At 36.3% G+C, this 14632-nt stretch overlaps 1 protein-coding gene across 5 annotated transcripts in view; it reads left to right on the top strand.

Annotated features, from left to right (window-relative positions):
• TEX11 (testis expressed 11) overlaps positions 1-14632 on the top strand; it is a 385652-nt gene that overhangs the window by 219828 nt on the left and 151192 nt on the right. For all 5 annotated transcript variants that reach the window (XM_054470766.1, XM_054470768.2, XM_054470767.2 and 2 more), the window contains 2 exons: positions 1695-1846; positions 3951-4036. In XM_054470766.1, the coding sequence (XP_054326741.1) occupies positions 1695-1846; positions 3951-4036 (238 nt within the window). The remainder of the gene's footprint in view (positions 1-1694; positions 1847-3950; positions 4037-14632) is intronic.

Here is a 14632-nt window from a genome sequence, read left to right as displayed (position 1 = left end):
CCCAGGCTGGAGATCTCAGCTCACTGCAACCTCCACCTCCTGGGTTCAAGTGATTCGCCTGCCTCAGCCTCCTGAGTAGCTGAGATTACAGGCACGTGCCACCATGCCCAGCTAATTTTTGCATTTTTAGCAGAGACAGGGTTTCACCATGTTGGCCAGTCTGTTCTCGAACTCCTGACCTCAAGTGATCCACCCTCCTCAGCCTCTCAAAGTGCTGGAATTACAGGTGTGAGCCACTGTGCCCAACTATTTTATATATTTTTGATGCTATTGTAAATAGGATTGTTTTCTTGATTTCCTTTTTGGATATTTTATTGGTGGCACAAAGAAACGCTTCTGGGTTTTGTACGTTGATTTTGTAACCTGCAACTTTACTGAAGTAATTTATTAGTTCTTAGAGTTCTTTGGTGGAGTCTTTAGAGTCTTCTGTATATAGGATCACTTGGTCCCATGGAAACAGTTTTTTAGCTCTTCCATTTGGGTCTTTGATCCATTTTGAATTAATTTTTGTATATGATATAAGAATCCAATTTCATTCATTTGCATGTGGAAATCCTGTTTTCCTAGCACCATTTGCTGAAAGGACTGTCCTATCACTATTAAATGGTCCTGGCACCTTTGTCACAAATAATTTGATGATATATGTCAAGATTTATTTCTGCGTTCTCTATTCCATTCCATTGGTCTGTATGTCTATCTTTACGCCAGTTCCACACATTTTCATTACTATGGCTTTGTAATAAGTTTTGAAATCAGAAAGTACAAATCCTCTAATTTTGCTCTTTGTTTTCAAGTTTGTTTAGGGCTTTTGGGGTCCCTTGAGCAAAGTCCATATTAATTTTAGGATGGATTTTTTCCATTTCTGCAAAATACATCATTGGGATTTTGGGGTTTTTTTGAGACAGGGTCTCAGTCTGTCGCCCAGGCTGGAGTGCAGTAGCCCGATCACAGCTCACTGCAGCCTTGACCTCCCAGGGTCAGGCAGTCCTCCCACTTCAGCCTTGCTAGTAGCTGAGACTACAAACATACGCCATCACAGCTGCCAATTTTTTGTAGAGACAGGGTTTTGCCATCTTGCCCAAGCTAGTCTCAAACTCCTAGGCTCAAGCAGTCTGCCCACCTCAGCCTCTCAAAGCACTGGGATTACAGGCGTGAACCACCACACCTGGCCTGGGATTTTAATAGGGATAAATATCTGTAAATCTGTAGATCACTTTGGGAATATCAACACGTTAACAATATTTAGTCTTCCAACCTGTGAACTGTTTACATTTTTAAATAGAAGATACTAGTGTATTATTTGTGTAATCAAACATAAACAAGTTTTTAGAAAGAGGTTTTGGCTGAGGAACTAGTAAATTTCTCATTTCTTTTCATGTAACTTCACTGGATCTCAGTAACCAATTTTTAAAGCTTGCAATCAGTTCTGGGAAAAACATAACTTAGATATTAGGAGAGAAATGATTATCTGACTATAGGTGTTAATAGAAAATGTTTATGGCTTAATAAACTGAAATTAAATTAAATCATGTAATATTGACAAATTAAGCTTATTTAGACATTTAATAACATTACCTGAGTTCAGATATGCTTTTATGTGGCTTATTTTGCTCACACTGAAATACATTTTAGTCCCATTGATCAATAACCAGTTTTTCTATTCACATTGCTTAAAATTGTGTCTCATTGTACAGAGAATCTGTTGGGTTTCATTTCCTGACGATTATTCATGAACGTTTTAAGTCATCAGAAAATATTGGAAAAGTTCTGATACTCTATATTGACATGCTGTTACAAAGGAAGGAAGAACTGCTTGCCAAGGAGAAGATTGAAGAAATCTTTTTAGGTCAGTAGGATTTTCGCAAGTGTTTTAGAAATGTATTAATTTGTGTATAATTCTTAGATGTCAGAGTAATAGCAAAATACTCAAGTCAATGGATTTCTTCCACTTCCTTTTCTCCTTCCTCCCTAATGGTCTTTTAACAGTAACACCTCACCTGTCCACATCCCACAAATTGGGCAAGTGGAATGAGAAACTAAGCAAAAATAAGAAAACATCATTGAAAACAGACAAACTTCTGAGCTTAAAGCTCACATGTGGTGGAATATTGTGAGGTTACAAGCCTAATTTAATATCTCTAGTTTGATCTCAATTTAGCTGTGTACCTTTGAACAAGTCAAAGGACCTTGAATTTTTTTTCAACTATAAAATGATGATTGTGAACTAAACTCCTGGTTTCTAACTTCTTTTCAGCAGCAGCATCCTTTTGTGATGCAATCTTATATGAACCCCACCCTGAATGAAATAGATTAGAGTTTTTCTGGTTAAAGCAGAGATGTAGAGCCAAATCTGCTCAGCATTCCCCTAATCCTCTGCCTCCCTGCAGAACTTCTGTACCCTGAAGAACACAGATAGTATGATCCCTTTCTTAGAAAATTCTCTTCACCACCTCGTCCTTCCAACTAAATGCATGTAGAGATATAATTGGAGTGGTAGTCACTAAATGTTAACTCTGGGGTTTATTCTGAATGGTGGCATTTTAGGTGATGTGTTGCTTTCTTCTAAATACTCTACCATATTGTTTGAATTTTTATAAGCACAAATCATGTTTCTATAAAAACAAAGTCATTAATTTTTTAAAGGAAGTCATCTGACTAGATGATCTCTAAGAACCATATTTTACTGATAACACCCTCCCTCCAGGCATTTACCAATTATTTTTAGACCCAGTTTTGATAAACTTGGTTATCCGGTTTTCCTACTCTTAGCATTTTAATGGTAGCACTTTGCAAATAGAGAAAAGGTTTAAAGGGAAATATACAGATAGCCTGACCATAGGGAGGAAAAAAACTCTACCAATTTTATAAAACAGATTCAAATTTTTTAATACAACAATCTGTACTGTATAACAACTCCCAAAGGCATCACTGTGATATATTAGTAGTACAATAAAATAAAATAGTTGTTAATGTTGACCTCAAATTGTCAAGAAAAAGTTGAATTATGCTTAAGAAAACTAGGAAGTTTGTTTACTTTTTAGAAAATTTAAGAACTTTCATGAAAATATTCAGACTTTTTAAATTCAGAAGTGATTTTTATTTAAAGAAAGTAAACTGCCAGTTAACCAGAAAACTTGATTATACAGAATAACTCATTTTCCTAAAATTCCACTTAGACTGTTCTATTGTGACATCTAAGTTACACTTACACTCTCAAAGTATTATAATATTTCAAGTAGATACATTTAGTAGCTGTTTACTCTCATGTGAGTATTTTTAAGTAAGTCATGGAACAAACTACATTTGCTGACTGGGCTAGAGGGTCAGAGATTCCTAATGTTCTAGTCAAGACTTTTGTGGAAATTGATAGTTTATGCCAAAGGGCAGAAGAGGAGTGCAGAATTCTATTATAGTTTAGACTTTACCTTAATGTGCTAATGTATTTGAACTCTGTAAATGTCTAGACCAGAAACAATCAGCGCAAGTTAAGATTTAAAGTAATAAAGTTTATGCGTAAGCATGGTCTTAAAGTATTTTACAAAGGCTTTAAGGCATAATTGGCCTTTCTTGTGAACTTGATCTGATCTATTTAGTACATAATAGTATAAGCACTTCTTATTAATGATTTCTGGCATTGCTGTCTGCTCATTCACAATAACCTTATTAAGGCACCAGATGATGATCTAATTTGGAATGTGGAAAATCAGTTAAAAAGAGAGTAGGCTGGAAGACTATCACAGATTGATGGGAGAATTACTGTGATTCTAGCAAACTCTGATTGCATTATATTATCAGTTATGGTAGTAAACCTAAAATTGATGATGAAAACCTGTCTGAATTTTTTTGTGTGTAGCCATTACTTAAAGATTATAGGTTCTGAGTATAGTTAGCACTCTTTACTTAATGTAATAGACCTAGAAACTTATTTTCAGAGCTTTTTTTTTTTTCAGCTCACCAAACAGGAAGACAACTGACAGAAGAATTAATGAACTGGTTACACAACATTCTGTGGAGAAAAGCTGCCAGTAGTTTTGAGGTTTGAGAATAATCTCTTTTTCATTCTTTATATTATTTCTCCACTGCAACAAAAAATAGTGCATTCACTATAAAAATAAAAGAGCATCAAATACTTTAATAATCTCTGTCTGTTTAGATACCATATATTTATTAAATATTCACAATACAGAGTGTTAATGAGCATTGTGCAAGAGTTTATTAAAAATAATAAGACATGATTCCTCTCCATTGAGAGCTTACAGTGTAGGGAAATGTCATCGCTGATATTAAGATATAAGAATGTAATTTTTTTTAACATGAGGGCTGAGAAAGAGTTTTATTCCCTTTAAAAACTTATGGTGTAATAAAAAAATGGAAAAAAAAAACCATTACAAGACAACTCAGGTTTCCTGTAACCTAAAGATAAGTTTTTTTTAAAGCAAAGAACAATCATTTATACTTTTGCTATATTTCCTTCTAATCTTTGTGTATTATACATTTGTGTCCCTGTGTATATAAATCAAATGGGACGTACCATTAAAAAAAAAGTTGTGTTTGCTTCCACTTGCAATTAATATGTAGTAACAGGGACTGTTTTATGTCCCTTCTTGAACAACAAGTCCCTCTCCACAAAGGACAAGACAAAATAGACGAAAAGAAAAAAAAAAAAGGCTTTTATGACCTTGAACATCAGGCAATGAAGGAGAATGGTCCCTGGGAGATAAGAAATAAAGTGAGCATTGGCCGGGCGTGGTGGCTCACGCCTGTAATCCCAGCAATTTGGGAGGCTGAGGTGGGCAGATCACAAGGTCAGGAGATCGAGAACATCCTGGCTAACATGGTGAAAGCCCATCTCTACTAAAATACAGAAAATTAGCCGGGCTTGATGGCACACGTCTGTAGTGTCAGCTACTCAGGAGGCTGAGGCAGGGGAATTGCTTGAACCCGGGAGGCAGAGGTTGCAGTGAGCTGAGATCGCGCCGCTGCACTCCAGCTTGGCGACAAAGCAAGACTCCATCTCAAAAAAAAAAAAAAAAAAAAAAAAAGGAAAGAAAAGAAAGAAAGAAAGTGAGCATTACAATTGTGCAGCTTACTGCTTTGAGTTTCCAGGGTATAGCACAAGAAGGGGATCTGAAACAGAGCCTGGAAAGCATCCTGATTTGAGATGCAGCTGAGTCTGAGGAGACCAAGGCAGCCAGAATTTATAAGACAAAGTACTGAAGAGGACCACATAGCATAGATTAGGCATTGTAAAAGAAAAGATTGATAAACTTGAAGTCAGAGCAAAGAAGCTATTCAAAATTAAACACACTGAATAAAAGACTTAAAAGAGCTTCAGTGAAATGAGGGTCCTCTTCCAATGTTTAGCAGAGTTCTGATCAGGACATACATGAAGCAAAATTACCTGAAGCTAGGAGAATAACCATCTAAAAATATTAGAGGGAACAGTGCCTAGCACTCACATGGGGTTGAGAATAAGGCCTGTTCTTATCAGCCAGTCTGGAAAACCTCTAATTCATGAGGCATTGGGTAGAAAACTCAGAAGGGTCTTGTCTCAGAAGAGGGGAATAATTAGTCCTACACTAAGTCCTGCTCCAGAACTACCTTAAAAATTATAAAAGTATGGTGTGAAAGCATCAAATTGATCCCAAGGAACTTAATTGCTTCCCAGAGCAGAGTTCAAGAATATTTATAGGAATATAAAACTGTACAGCACCCAACAGGATTAAGTTTACAATGTCTGGCATCCAGCAAAAAAATTACTGAGCATGTGAAGAGGCATGAAAATGCAACCTATAATGAGGAGAATAAGCAATCAATCGATACTGACCCAGAACTGACATAGAAGTTACCATTAACAGAGGACATCTCTTGTAATTGTATTTCATGCATTCAAAAAGTTAAGTGGAGGTATGGAAGATATATAAAGACCCAAATCAAACTTCTAAAGATGAAAACTATGTTTAGGATGAGAAGCACATTGGATAGTATTAACATCATATTAGACATTGTAGAAGAAAAGACTGATGAACTTGAAGTTATAGCAAAGAAGCTATTGAAAATGAAATACACAGGGAAAAAACCCTTGAAAAAATTAAAAGAGTTCGGTGAGGTTAGGGACAATTTTAGGTAGCTTAATATATGGGTAACTGGGATTCCCAAATGAGGATGGAGATAAAAATATTTGAAGAAATAAAACTTTCAAAACTTAATGAAAACTCTAAATGCACAGATAGAAAAATCTTAACAAACCCCAAACACAAGAAACACAAAACAACACCAACACACATAATCAAAATGCTCAAAACCAGTGATAAAGAGAATGTCCTAAAAGCAGCCAGATTAAAGTGACACCTTATATACAGAGGAATAAATTAGAGAGAACGTCAGATTTCTTGTTGGAAGCAATGCAAGCAAGAACTCAGTGGAGCAGCATCTTCAAAATAATGAAAGAAAATAAAAAACCTGTCAGCCTAAATTTCTGTATCCAGCACAAGTATTGTTTAAAATGAAAGTAGTTGGTACAAACGTAAAATAGTGTAGCCACTATGGAAAACAGTATGGCAGCTCCTCAAACAATTAAAAATGTTATTATCATATGATGCAGCATTTTCACTTTTGCTTGTATATCCAAAAGAATTAAAAGCAAGATATTTGCACACCCATGTTTATAGCAGCCAAAGGGTAGAAGCAACCCAAGTTCCATCAACAAATGAGTGGATAAATAAAATGGGGTATACTCAAACAATGGAATATTACTTAGCCTTAAAAAGCAAGGACTTCTGATACATGCTATAACATGGATGAGCCTTGAGGACATTATGTTAAGTGACATAAGCCTGTCACAAAAAACAATACTGTATGGTTCCACTTACATGAGGTACCTAGAGTAGTCAAATCCGTGGAGAAAGAAAGTAGAATGGGCCGGATGCGGTGGCTCACACCTGTAATCCTAGCACTTTGGGAGGCCAAGGCGGGTGGAAAACTTGAGGTCAGGAGTTCGAGACCAGCCTGGCCAACATGGTGAAACCCCGTCTCTACTAAAAATACAAAAATTAGCCAAGTGTGGTGGCACACGCATGTAGTCCCAGCTACTCAGGAGGCTGAGGCAGGAGAATCACTTGAACCCAGGAGGCAGATGTTGCAATGAGCCAAGTTTGTGCCACTGCACTCCAGCCTGGGCAACAGAGCGAGACTCTGAGAAAAAGAAAAGAAAAGAAACAGAAAGGAAGAGGGGAAGAGAAGAGAAGAGAAAAGAGAAGAGAAAGAAGAGAGAGAGAGAGAGAGAGGAAAAGAAAAGAAAAGAAAAAGAAAAGAAAGAAAGGTGGTTTCCAGGGGCTGGGAGGAGGGGAAAATGTGGAGTTGTTTAATGAGTATAGAGTTTCAGTTTTACTAGATGAAAAAGTTCTGGAGATTGGTTGCAGATTAGTCAATTTTATGTTATGTGTTTTTTTACCATAATAAAAATATGTTTTTAAAAAATGAAAGCAAAATAGTCTTCCAGACATTTAAAAGTTGAAATAACTAATCACTCAAAGATCTACATTACAAGGAAGTCCTCTGAGCAGAAGGAAACTTACACCAAATGGAAATATGAATCTATACAAATGAATAAAGAATACCAGAAATGGTAATTATATGAGTAATTGATAAGATTTTTTTCTTATTATTACAATGTCTTTAAAAGATAGTTTATTGCTTAAACAAAAATAATAACATTGTATTCTGCAGTTTATAACCTGTAAAAGTAAGATGCATGACAAGAACATATAGGCCAAGAAGAGAGAAATGGAAATATACCATAAGTGAGGTGGTATAACATCACTTGAAGATAGACTATGATAAGTTAAACATATATACTATGTACCCTAAAACAACCATTAAAATAGCAAAACAAAGAGTTTTTTTTAAAAAAATGAGATAAAATCAAATCATAAAAATATTCAAATAATCTAAAATAAGGCAGAAAAAGAAAAGACGGATCAAAAAAGATGGCACAAATAGAAGACAAATAGCAAGATGATAGATTTACGTCTAAGCATATGAAAAAAAATCACATTAAGTGAAAATGACCTCAAGACCCCAGTGAAAAGGCAGAGATTGTCAAACTGGATAAAAGAGCAAGACCCAAGTTTATGTACTGCTTAAAAGAAATGTACTTTAAACATAAAGATGCAAATTGGTTATAAACAAAAGCATCAGAAAAATATAGAGAGACAAGATTGTTCTAAAATTTATATATAAAACAATGGAATGAAAGTAGCCAAGATATATTATTAAAAAGTCAAAAAATAATAGATGCTGGAAAGGTTGTAGAGAAAAAGGAACACTTATACACTGTTGGTGGTAGTGTAAATTAGTTCAACCACTGTGGAAAGCAGTATGGCTATTTCTCAAAGAACTAAAAGCAGAACACCATTCAGCCCAGCAATCCCATTACTGGATATATACCCAGAGGAATAACAAGCATTCTATCATAAAGACACATACATGCAAGTGTTCATTGCAGCACTATTCACAATAGGAAAGACATGGACTCAACCTAAATGCCCATCAATGACAGACTGAATAAAGAAAATGTGGTACATATACACCATAGAATATTATGCAGCCATAAAAAAAGAAAAGATCATGTCTTTTGCGGGAACATTGATGGAGCTGGAAGCTATCGTCCTGATAAAACTAACACAGGATCAGAAAGCCAAATAATGCATGTTTTCACTTATAAGTGGGAGCTAAATGATAAGAACTTATGAACACAAAGAAGGAAACAACAGACACTGGTGTCTACTTGAGGGTGGAGGATGGGAGGAGGGAGAGGAGCAGAAAAGATAACTATTGGGTACTGGGCTTAATATCTGGGTGATGCAATAATATGTACAACAAACCTCTGTGACATGTGTTTACCTATGTAACAAACCTTCACATGTACCCCTAAACCTAAAATAAAAATTATAAAAAGAAAATAGCCAAAACAATCCTGAGAGAGACTAGAACAGAAAGAATTACCCTATTCAATTTCAACACTTTTTATATAGCTACAGTAATCTAGACTGTGTGGTATCATTAGAGAGATAGAACCATAGATCAATGGAACAGAATGGAAAACCAAAAAATAATCCCACAGAAATATGCTCAACTGATTTTTGAGAAAGCACAAAAGTAATGCAATGGAAAAAGATGGTGTTTTCAACTAATAGTGCTGGAGAAATTGGACATCCATAGGAAAAAAAAAAAACCCTTGACCTTAACTTCACACTTTATACAAAAATTAAATAGATTATAAAATTAGATGTAAAATGTGCAACTATAAAACTTTTATAAAAATACATAGGAGAAAATCTTCAGGATCTAGGCCAGGCCATGTGCAGCCTATTCCCTGCATGAACTGCACCTGATATGTGACTAAAGACAAGGATGTTAAGAAGTTTATCATTCAAAATATAGTAGAAAGCCAAGTGTGGTGGCTCATGCCTGTAATCCCAGTGCTTTGAGAGGCTGAGACGGGAGGATTGCTCGAGCCTAGGAGTTTGGGACCAACCAGCCTGGGCAATATAAAGGAGCACCATCTCTACAAAAGTAAAAAATTTAGCCTGGTGTGGTAGCATGCACCTGTAGTCCCAGCTACTCAGGAGGCTGAGGCAGGAGGATCCTTTGAGCCCAGGAGTTTAAGGCTGCAGTGAGCTGTGATCATGCCACTTCACTCCAGCCTGGGTCACAGAGCAAGATCCTGTCTCAAAAACTAAAAACAAAGAAAACAACAAAACATAGTAGAGGCCACAGCTATCAGGGACATATCTGAAGCCAGTGTCTTTGATGTCTATGTGCTTCCCAAGCTGTTTGTGAAGCTACATTACTGCATCAGTTGCACCATTCACAGTAAGGTAGTACAGAATCAATCTCGTGAAGCCGGTAAGGACCAAACACCCCAACCCTGATTTAGACCTGTGGGTGCTGCCCACCAACCTCCATCAAAGCCTACATATGGAGCTGAGTCCTTAAGGACTGAAAAAAAAGCTATCCTCTGAAGAAAATAAAGCGAAAAATATACTTTAAAAAAAGAGATCCTGTTTAATGGATGAAAAAAGCTAGAGACTGGGAGAAAAATTTTCAAACCATGTATACAATAATGGCCTAGTAGCTAAAACATAAAAAGAACTCTCTAAACTCAACGTACAAAGAAAAACAATTCAAAAATTAGCAAAGGATATGAACAGACATTTCACCAAAAAGGGATCTATGCATGACAATAAGCACACAAAAAAAGATGACTTATGAGTCATTAGGGAAATGCAAATGAAAACCCCAAGGAGATACCAATACATAATTCTTAGAATAGCCAAAATGGAAAAGATTAACCATACCAAATGCTGATGAAGATGTTGAGGAACTGGAACTTCATGGTGGAAATATAAGATAGTACAGGCGGTTTGGAAAATAGTTGGCAGTTTTCTAAAATGTTAAACTTGCCCCTACCATGTGATCCAGCCATGTCAATCCTATATATGTACTCAAGAGAAAAGGAATTATTTATCCATACAAAAACTTGCATGTAAAAGCTGATAGCAGCTTTATTTGTAATAGTTAAAAACTGGAAACAGCCAAATGTCCATCAACAAGTGAGTAGATAAACAAACTGGTATGTCCTTCAATGAAATACTACTCAGCAATGAAAAGGAATGAACTATTGATAGATGCAATAATGGGGATAAATCTAGAAACTGTTTTGCTGAGCGAAAGGGGCCAGGCAAAAAAGTATTAATACATATTAGATGATTCAATTGTATAAAAGCCTATAAAATACAAATTAATAGTTATAGAAAGTTATAGAAAGGACATCCATAACTGCTTGGGGGATGAGAGACCAGAATGAGCTGGATTGAGGGATTACAAAGAAAAATTGGTTGTGATAGATGTGTTCACTCCCTTGACTGTGTTGATGGTTTTAGCTATGTGTGTGTGTATATATGTATATATGTGTGTATATATGTATATATGTGTGTATATACATGTATATGTATCAAAACAATTGTACAGTTTAAATATGCATAGTGTTTTGTATGTCAATTGTACCTCAATAAAACTGTTTTCCAAAAAATGTTATGGTAGGTTTTGTAGGAGAAAGACGTGAAGAGAAAAAAGGGAACAAAGTCTGAGAAACAAAGAATTAGACCCAAGGGAAGGAAAGAGAATCCCGTATAGGAGCATGTAGAAACCTAAGTCTTATGGTTAGGTACCACAAGATAGAATGATATTCGTATTCTCTTTTAGAAGGCCTTTATTTATTTTTTTACTGAATAGGTGAAGAACTACTTCAGAATTCCCATTCTTCTATTGATTCTTTTTCTTTCCTCTCATTTTCCAGTCTTGCTGAATAATTTTCTTAAAACACCCACTTCCAACACTGGAGAGGAATGTAATCTTATTTCTAACTGACTATTTCTAATATGACATATTTCAAATCTACTATGAGTAATGTAATAGTCAAAGGCAGTGTTTTACCTATTCAGCACAATTGTTTCCAGTTGAAGAGGATGTTTTATTCCTTGAAGGTCCTAATGGCTCCTCTTTTTTTTTTTTCTTTTTTTTATTATTATTACTATTATTATTATTATACTTTAGGCTCTATGGTACATGTGCGCAACGTGCAGGTAAGTTACATATGTATACATGTGCCATGCTGGTGCGCTGCACCCACCAACTCGTCATCTAGCATTAGGTATATCTCCCAATGCTATCCCTCCCCCCTCCCCCCACCCCACAACAGTCCCCGAACTGTGATGTTCCCCTTCCTGTGTCCATGTGTTCTCATTGTTCAATTCCCACCTATGAGTGAGAATATGTGGTGTTTGGTTTTTTGTCCTTGCGATAGTTTACTGAGAATGATGATTTCCAGTTTCATCCATGTCCCTACAAAGGACATGAACTCATCATTTTTTATGGCTGCATAGTATTCCATGGTGTATATGTGCCACATTTTCTTAATCCAGTCTATCATTGTTGGACATTTGGGTTGGTTCCAAGTCTTTGCTATTGTGAATAATGCTGCAATAAACATACGTGTGCATGTGTCTTTATAACAGCATGATTTATAGTCCTTTGGGTATATACCCAGTAATGGGATGGCTGGGTCAAATGGAATTTCTAGTTCTAGATCCCTGAGGAATCGCCACACTGACTTCCACAAGGGTTGAACTAGTTTACAGTCCCACCAACAGTGTAAAAGTGTTCCTATTTCTCCACATCCTCTCCAGCACCTGTTGTTTCCTGACTTTTTAATGATTGCCATTCTAACTGGTGTGAGACGGTATCTCATTGTGGTTTTGATTTGCATTTCTCTGATGGCCAGTGATGGTGAGCATTTTTTCATGTGTTTTTTGACTGCATAAATGTCTTCTTTTGAGAAGTGTCTGTTCATGTCCTTTGCCCACTTTTTGATGGGGTTGTTTGTTTTTTCCTTGTAAATTTGTTGGAGTTCATTGTAGATTCTGGATATTAGCCCTTTGTCAGATGAGTAGGTTGCGAAAATTTTCTCCCATTTTGTAGGTTGCCTGTTCACTCTGATGGTAGTTTCCTTTGCTGTGCAGAAGCTCTTTAGTTTAATTAGATCCCATTTGTCAATTTTGGCTTTTGTTGCCATTGCTTTTGGTGTTTTAGACATGAAGTCCTTGCCCATGCCTATGTCCTGAATGGTAATGCCTAGGTTTTCTTCTAAGGCTTTTATGGTTTTAGGTCTAATATTTAAGTCTTTAATCCATCTTGAATTGATTTTTGTATAAGGTGTAAGGAAGGGATCCAGTTTCAGCTTTCTCCATATGGCTAGCCAGTTTTCCCAGCACCATTTATTAAATAGGGAATCCTGTCCCCATTTCTTGTTTTTCTCAGGTTTGTCAAAGATCAGATAGTTGTAGATATGTGGCATTATTTCTGAGGGCTCTGTTCTGTTCCATTGATCTATATCTCTGTTTTGGTACCAGTACCATGCTGTTTTGGTTACTGTAGCCTTGTAGTATAGTTTGAAGTCAGGTAATGTGATGCCTCCAGCTTTGTTCTTTTGGCTTAGGATTGACTTGGCGATGAGGGCTCTTTTTTGGTTCCATATGAACTTTAAAGTAGTTTTTTCCAATTCTGTGAAGAAAGTCATTGGTAACTTGATGGGGATGGCATTGAATCTGTAAATTACCTTGGGAAGGATGGCCATTTTCATGATATTGATTCTTCCTACCCATGAGCATGGAATGTTCTTCCATTTGTTTGTATCCTCTTTTATTTCCTTGAGCAGTGGTTTGTAGTTCTCCTTGAAGAGGTCCTTTACGTCCCTTGTAAGTTGGATTCCTAGTTATTCTATTCTCTTTGAAGCAATTGTGAATGGGAGTTCACTCATGATTTGGCTCTCTGTTTGTCTGTTATTGATGTATAAGAATGCTTGTGATTTTTGTACATTGATTTTGTATCCTGAGACTTTGCTGAAGTTGCTTATCAGCTTAAGGAGATTTTGGGCTGAGACAATGGGGTTTTCTAGATATACTATCATGTCATCTGCATACAGGGACAATTTGACTTCCTCTTTTCCTACTTGAATACCCTTGATTTCCTTCTCCTGCCTAATTGCCCTGGCCAGAACTTCCAACACTATGTTGAATAGAAGTGGTGAGAGAGGGCATCCCTGTCTTGTGCCAGTTTTCAAAGGGAATGCTTCCAGTTTTTGCCCATTCAGTATGATATTGGCTGTGGGTTTGTCATAAATAGCTCTTATTATTTTGAGATACGTCCCATCAATACCTAAATTATTGAGAGTTTTTAGCATGAAGGGTTGTTGAATTTTGTCAAAGGCCTTTTCTGCATCTATTGAGATAATCATGTGGTTTTTGTCTTTGGTTCTGTTTATATGCTGGATTACATTTATTGATTTGCGTATATTGAACCAGCCTTGCATCCCAGGGATGAAGCCCACTTGATCATGGTGGATAAGCTTTTTGATGTGCTGCTGGATTCGGTTTGCCAGTATTTTATTGAGGATTTTTGCATCAATGTTCATCAAGGATATTGGTCTAAAATTCTCTTTTTTTGTTGTGTCTCTGCCAGGCTTTGGTATCAGGATGATGCTGGCCTCATAAAATGAGTTAGGGAGGATTCCCTCTTTTTCTATTGATTGGAATAGTTTCAGAAGAAATGGTACCAACTCCTCCTTGTACCTCTGGTAGAATTCGGCTGTGAACCCATCTGGTCCTGGACTTTTTTTGGTTGGTAAGCTATTGATTATTGCCACAGTGTCAGCTCCTGTTATTGGTCTATTCAGAGATTCAACTTCTTCCTGGTTTAGTCTTGGGAGGGTGTATGTGTTGAGGAATTTATCCATTTCTTCTAGATTTTCTAGTTTATTTGCGTAGAGGTGTTTGTAGTATTCTCTGATGGTAGTTTGTATTTCTGTGGGATCGGTGGTGATATCCCCTTTATCATTTTTTATTGCATCTATTTGATTCTTCTCTCTTTTTTTCTTTATTAATCTTGCTAGTGGTCTATCAATTTTGTTGATCCTTTCAAAAAACCAGCTCCTGGATTCATTTATTTTTTGAAGGGTTTTTTGTGTCTCTATTTCCTTCAGTTCTGCTCTGATTTTAGTTATTTCTTGCCT

This window comes from Pongo pygmaeus, chromosome X (assembly GCF_028885625.2).
Source record: "Pongo pygmaeus isolate AG05252 chromosome X, NHGRI_mPonPyg2-v2.0_pri, whole genome shotgun sequence".
In the NCBI taxonomy this organism is placed as follows: Eukaryota; Metazoa; Chordata; class Mammalia; order Primates; family Hominidae; genus Pongo; species Pongo pygmaeus.
The sequence above is the reverse complement of the archived record's forward strand: the minus strand, read 5'-3'. Positions and strand labels throughout refer to the sequence as shown.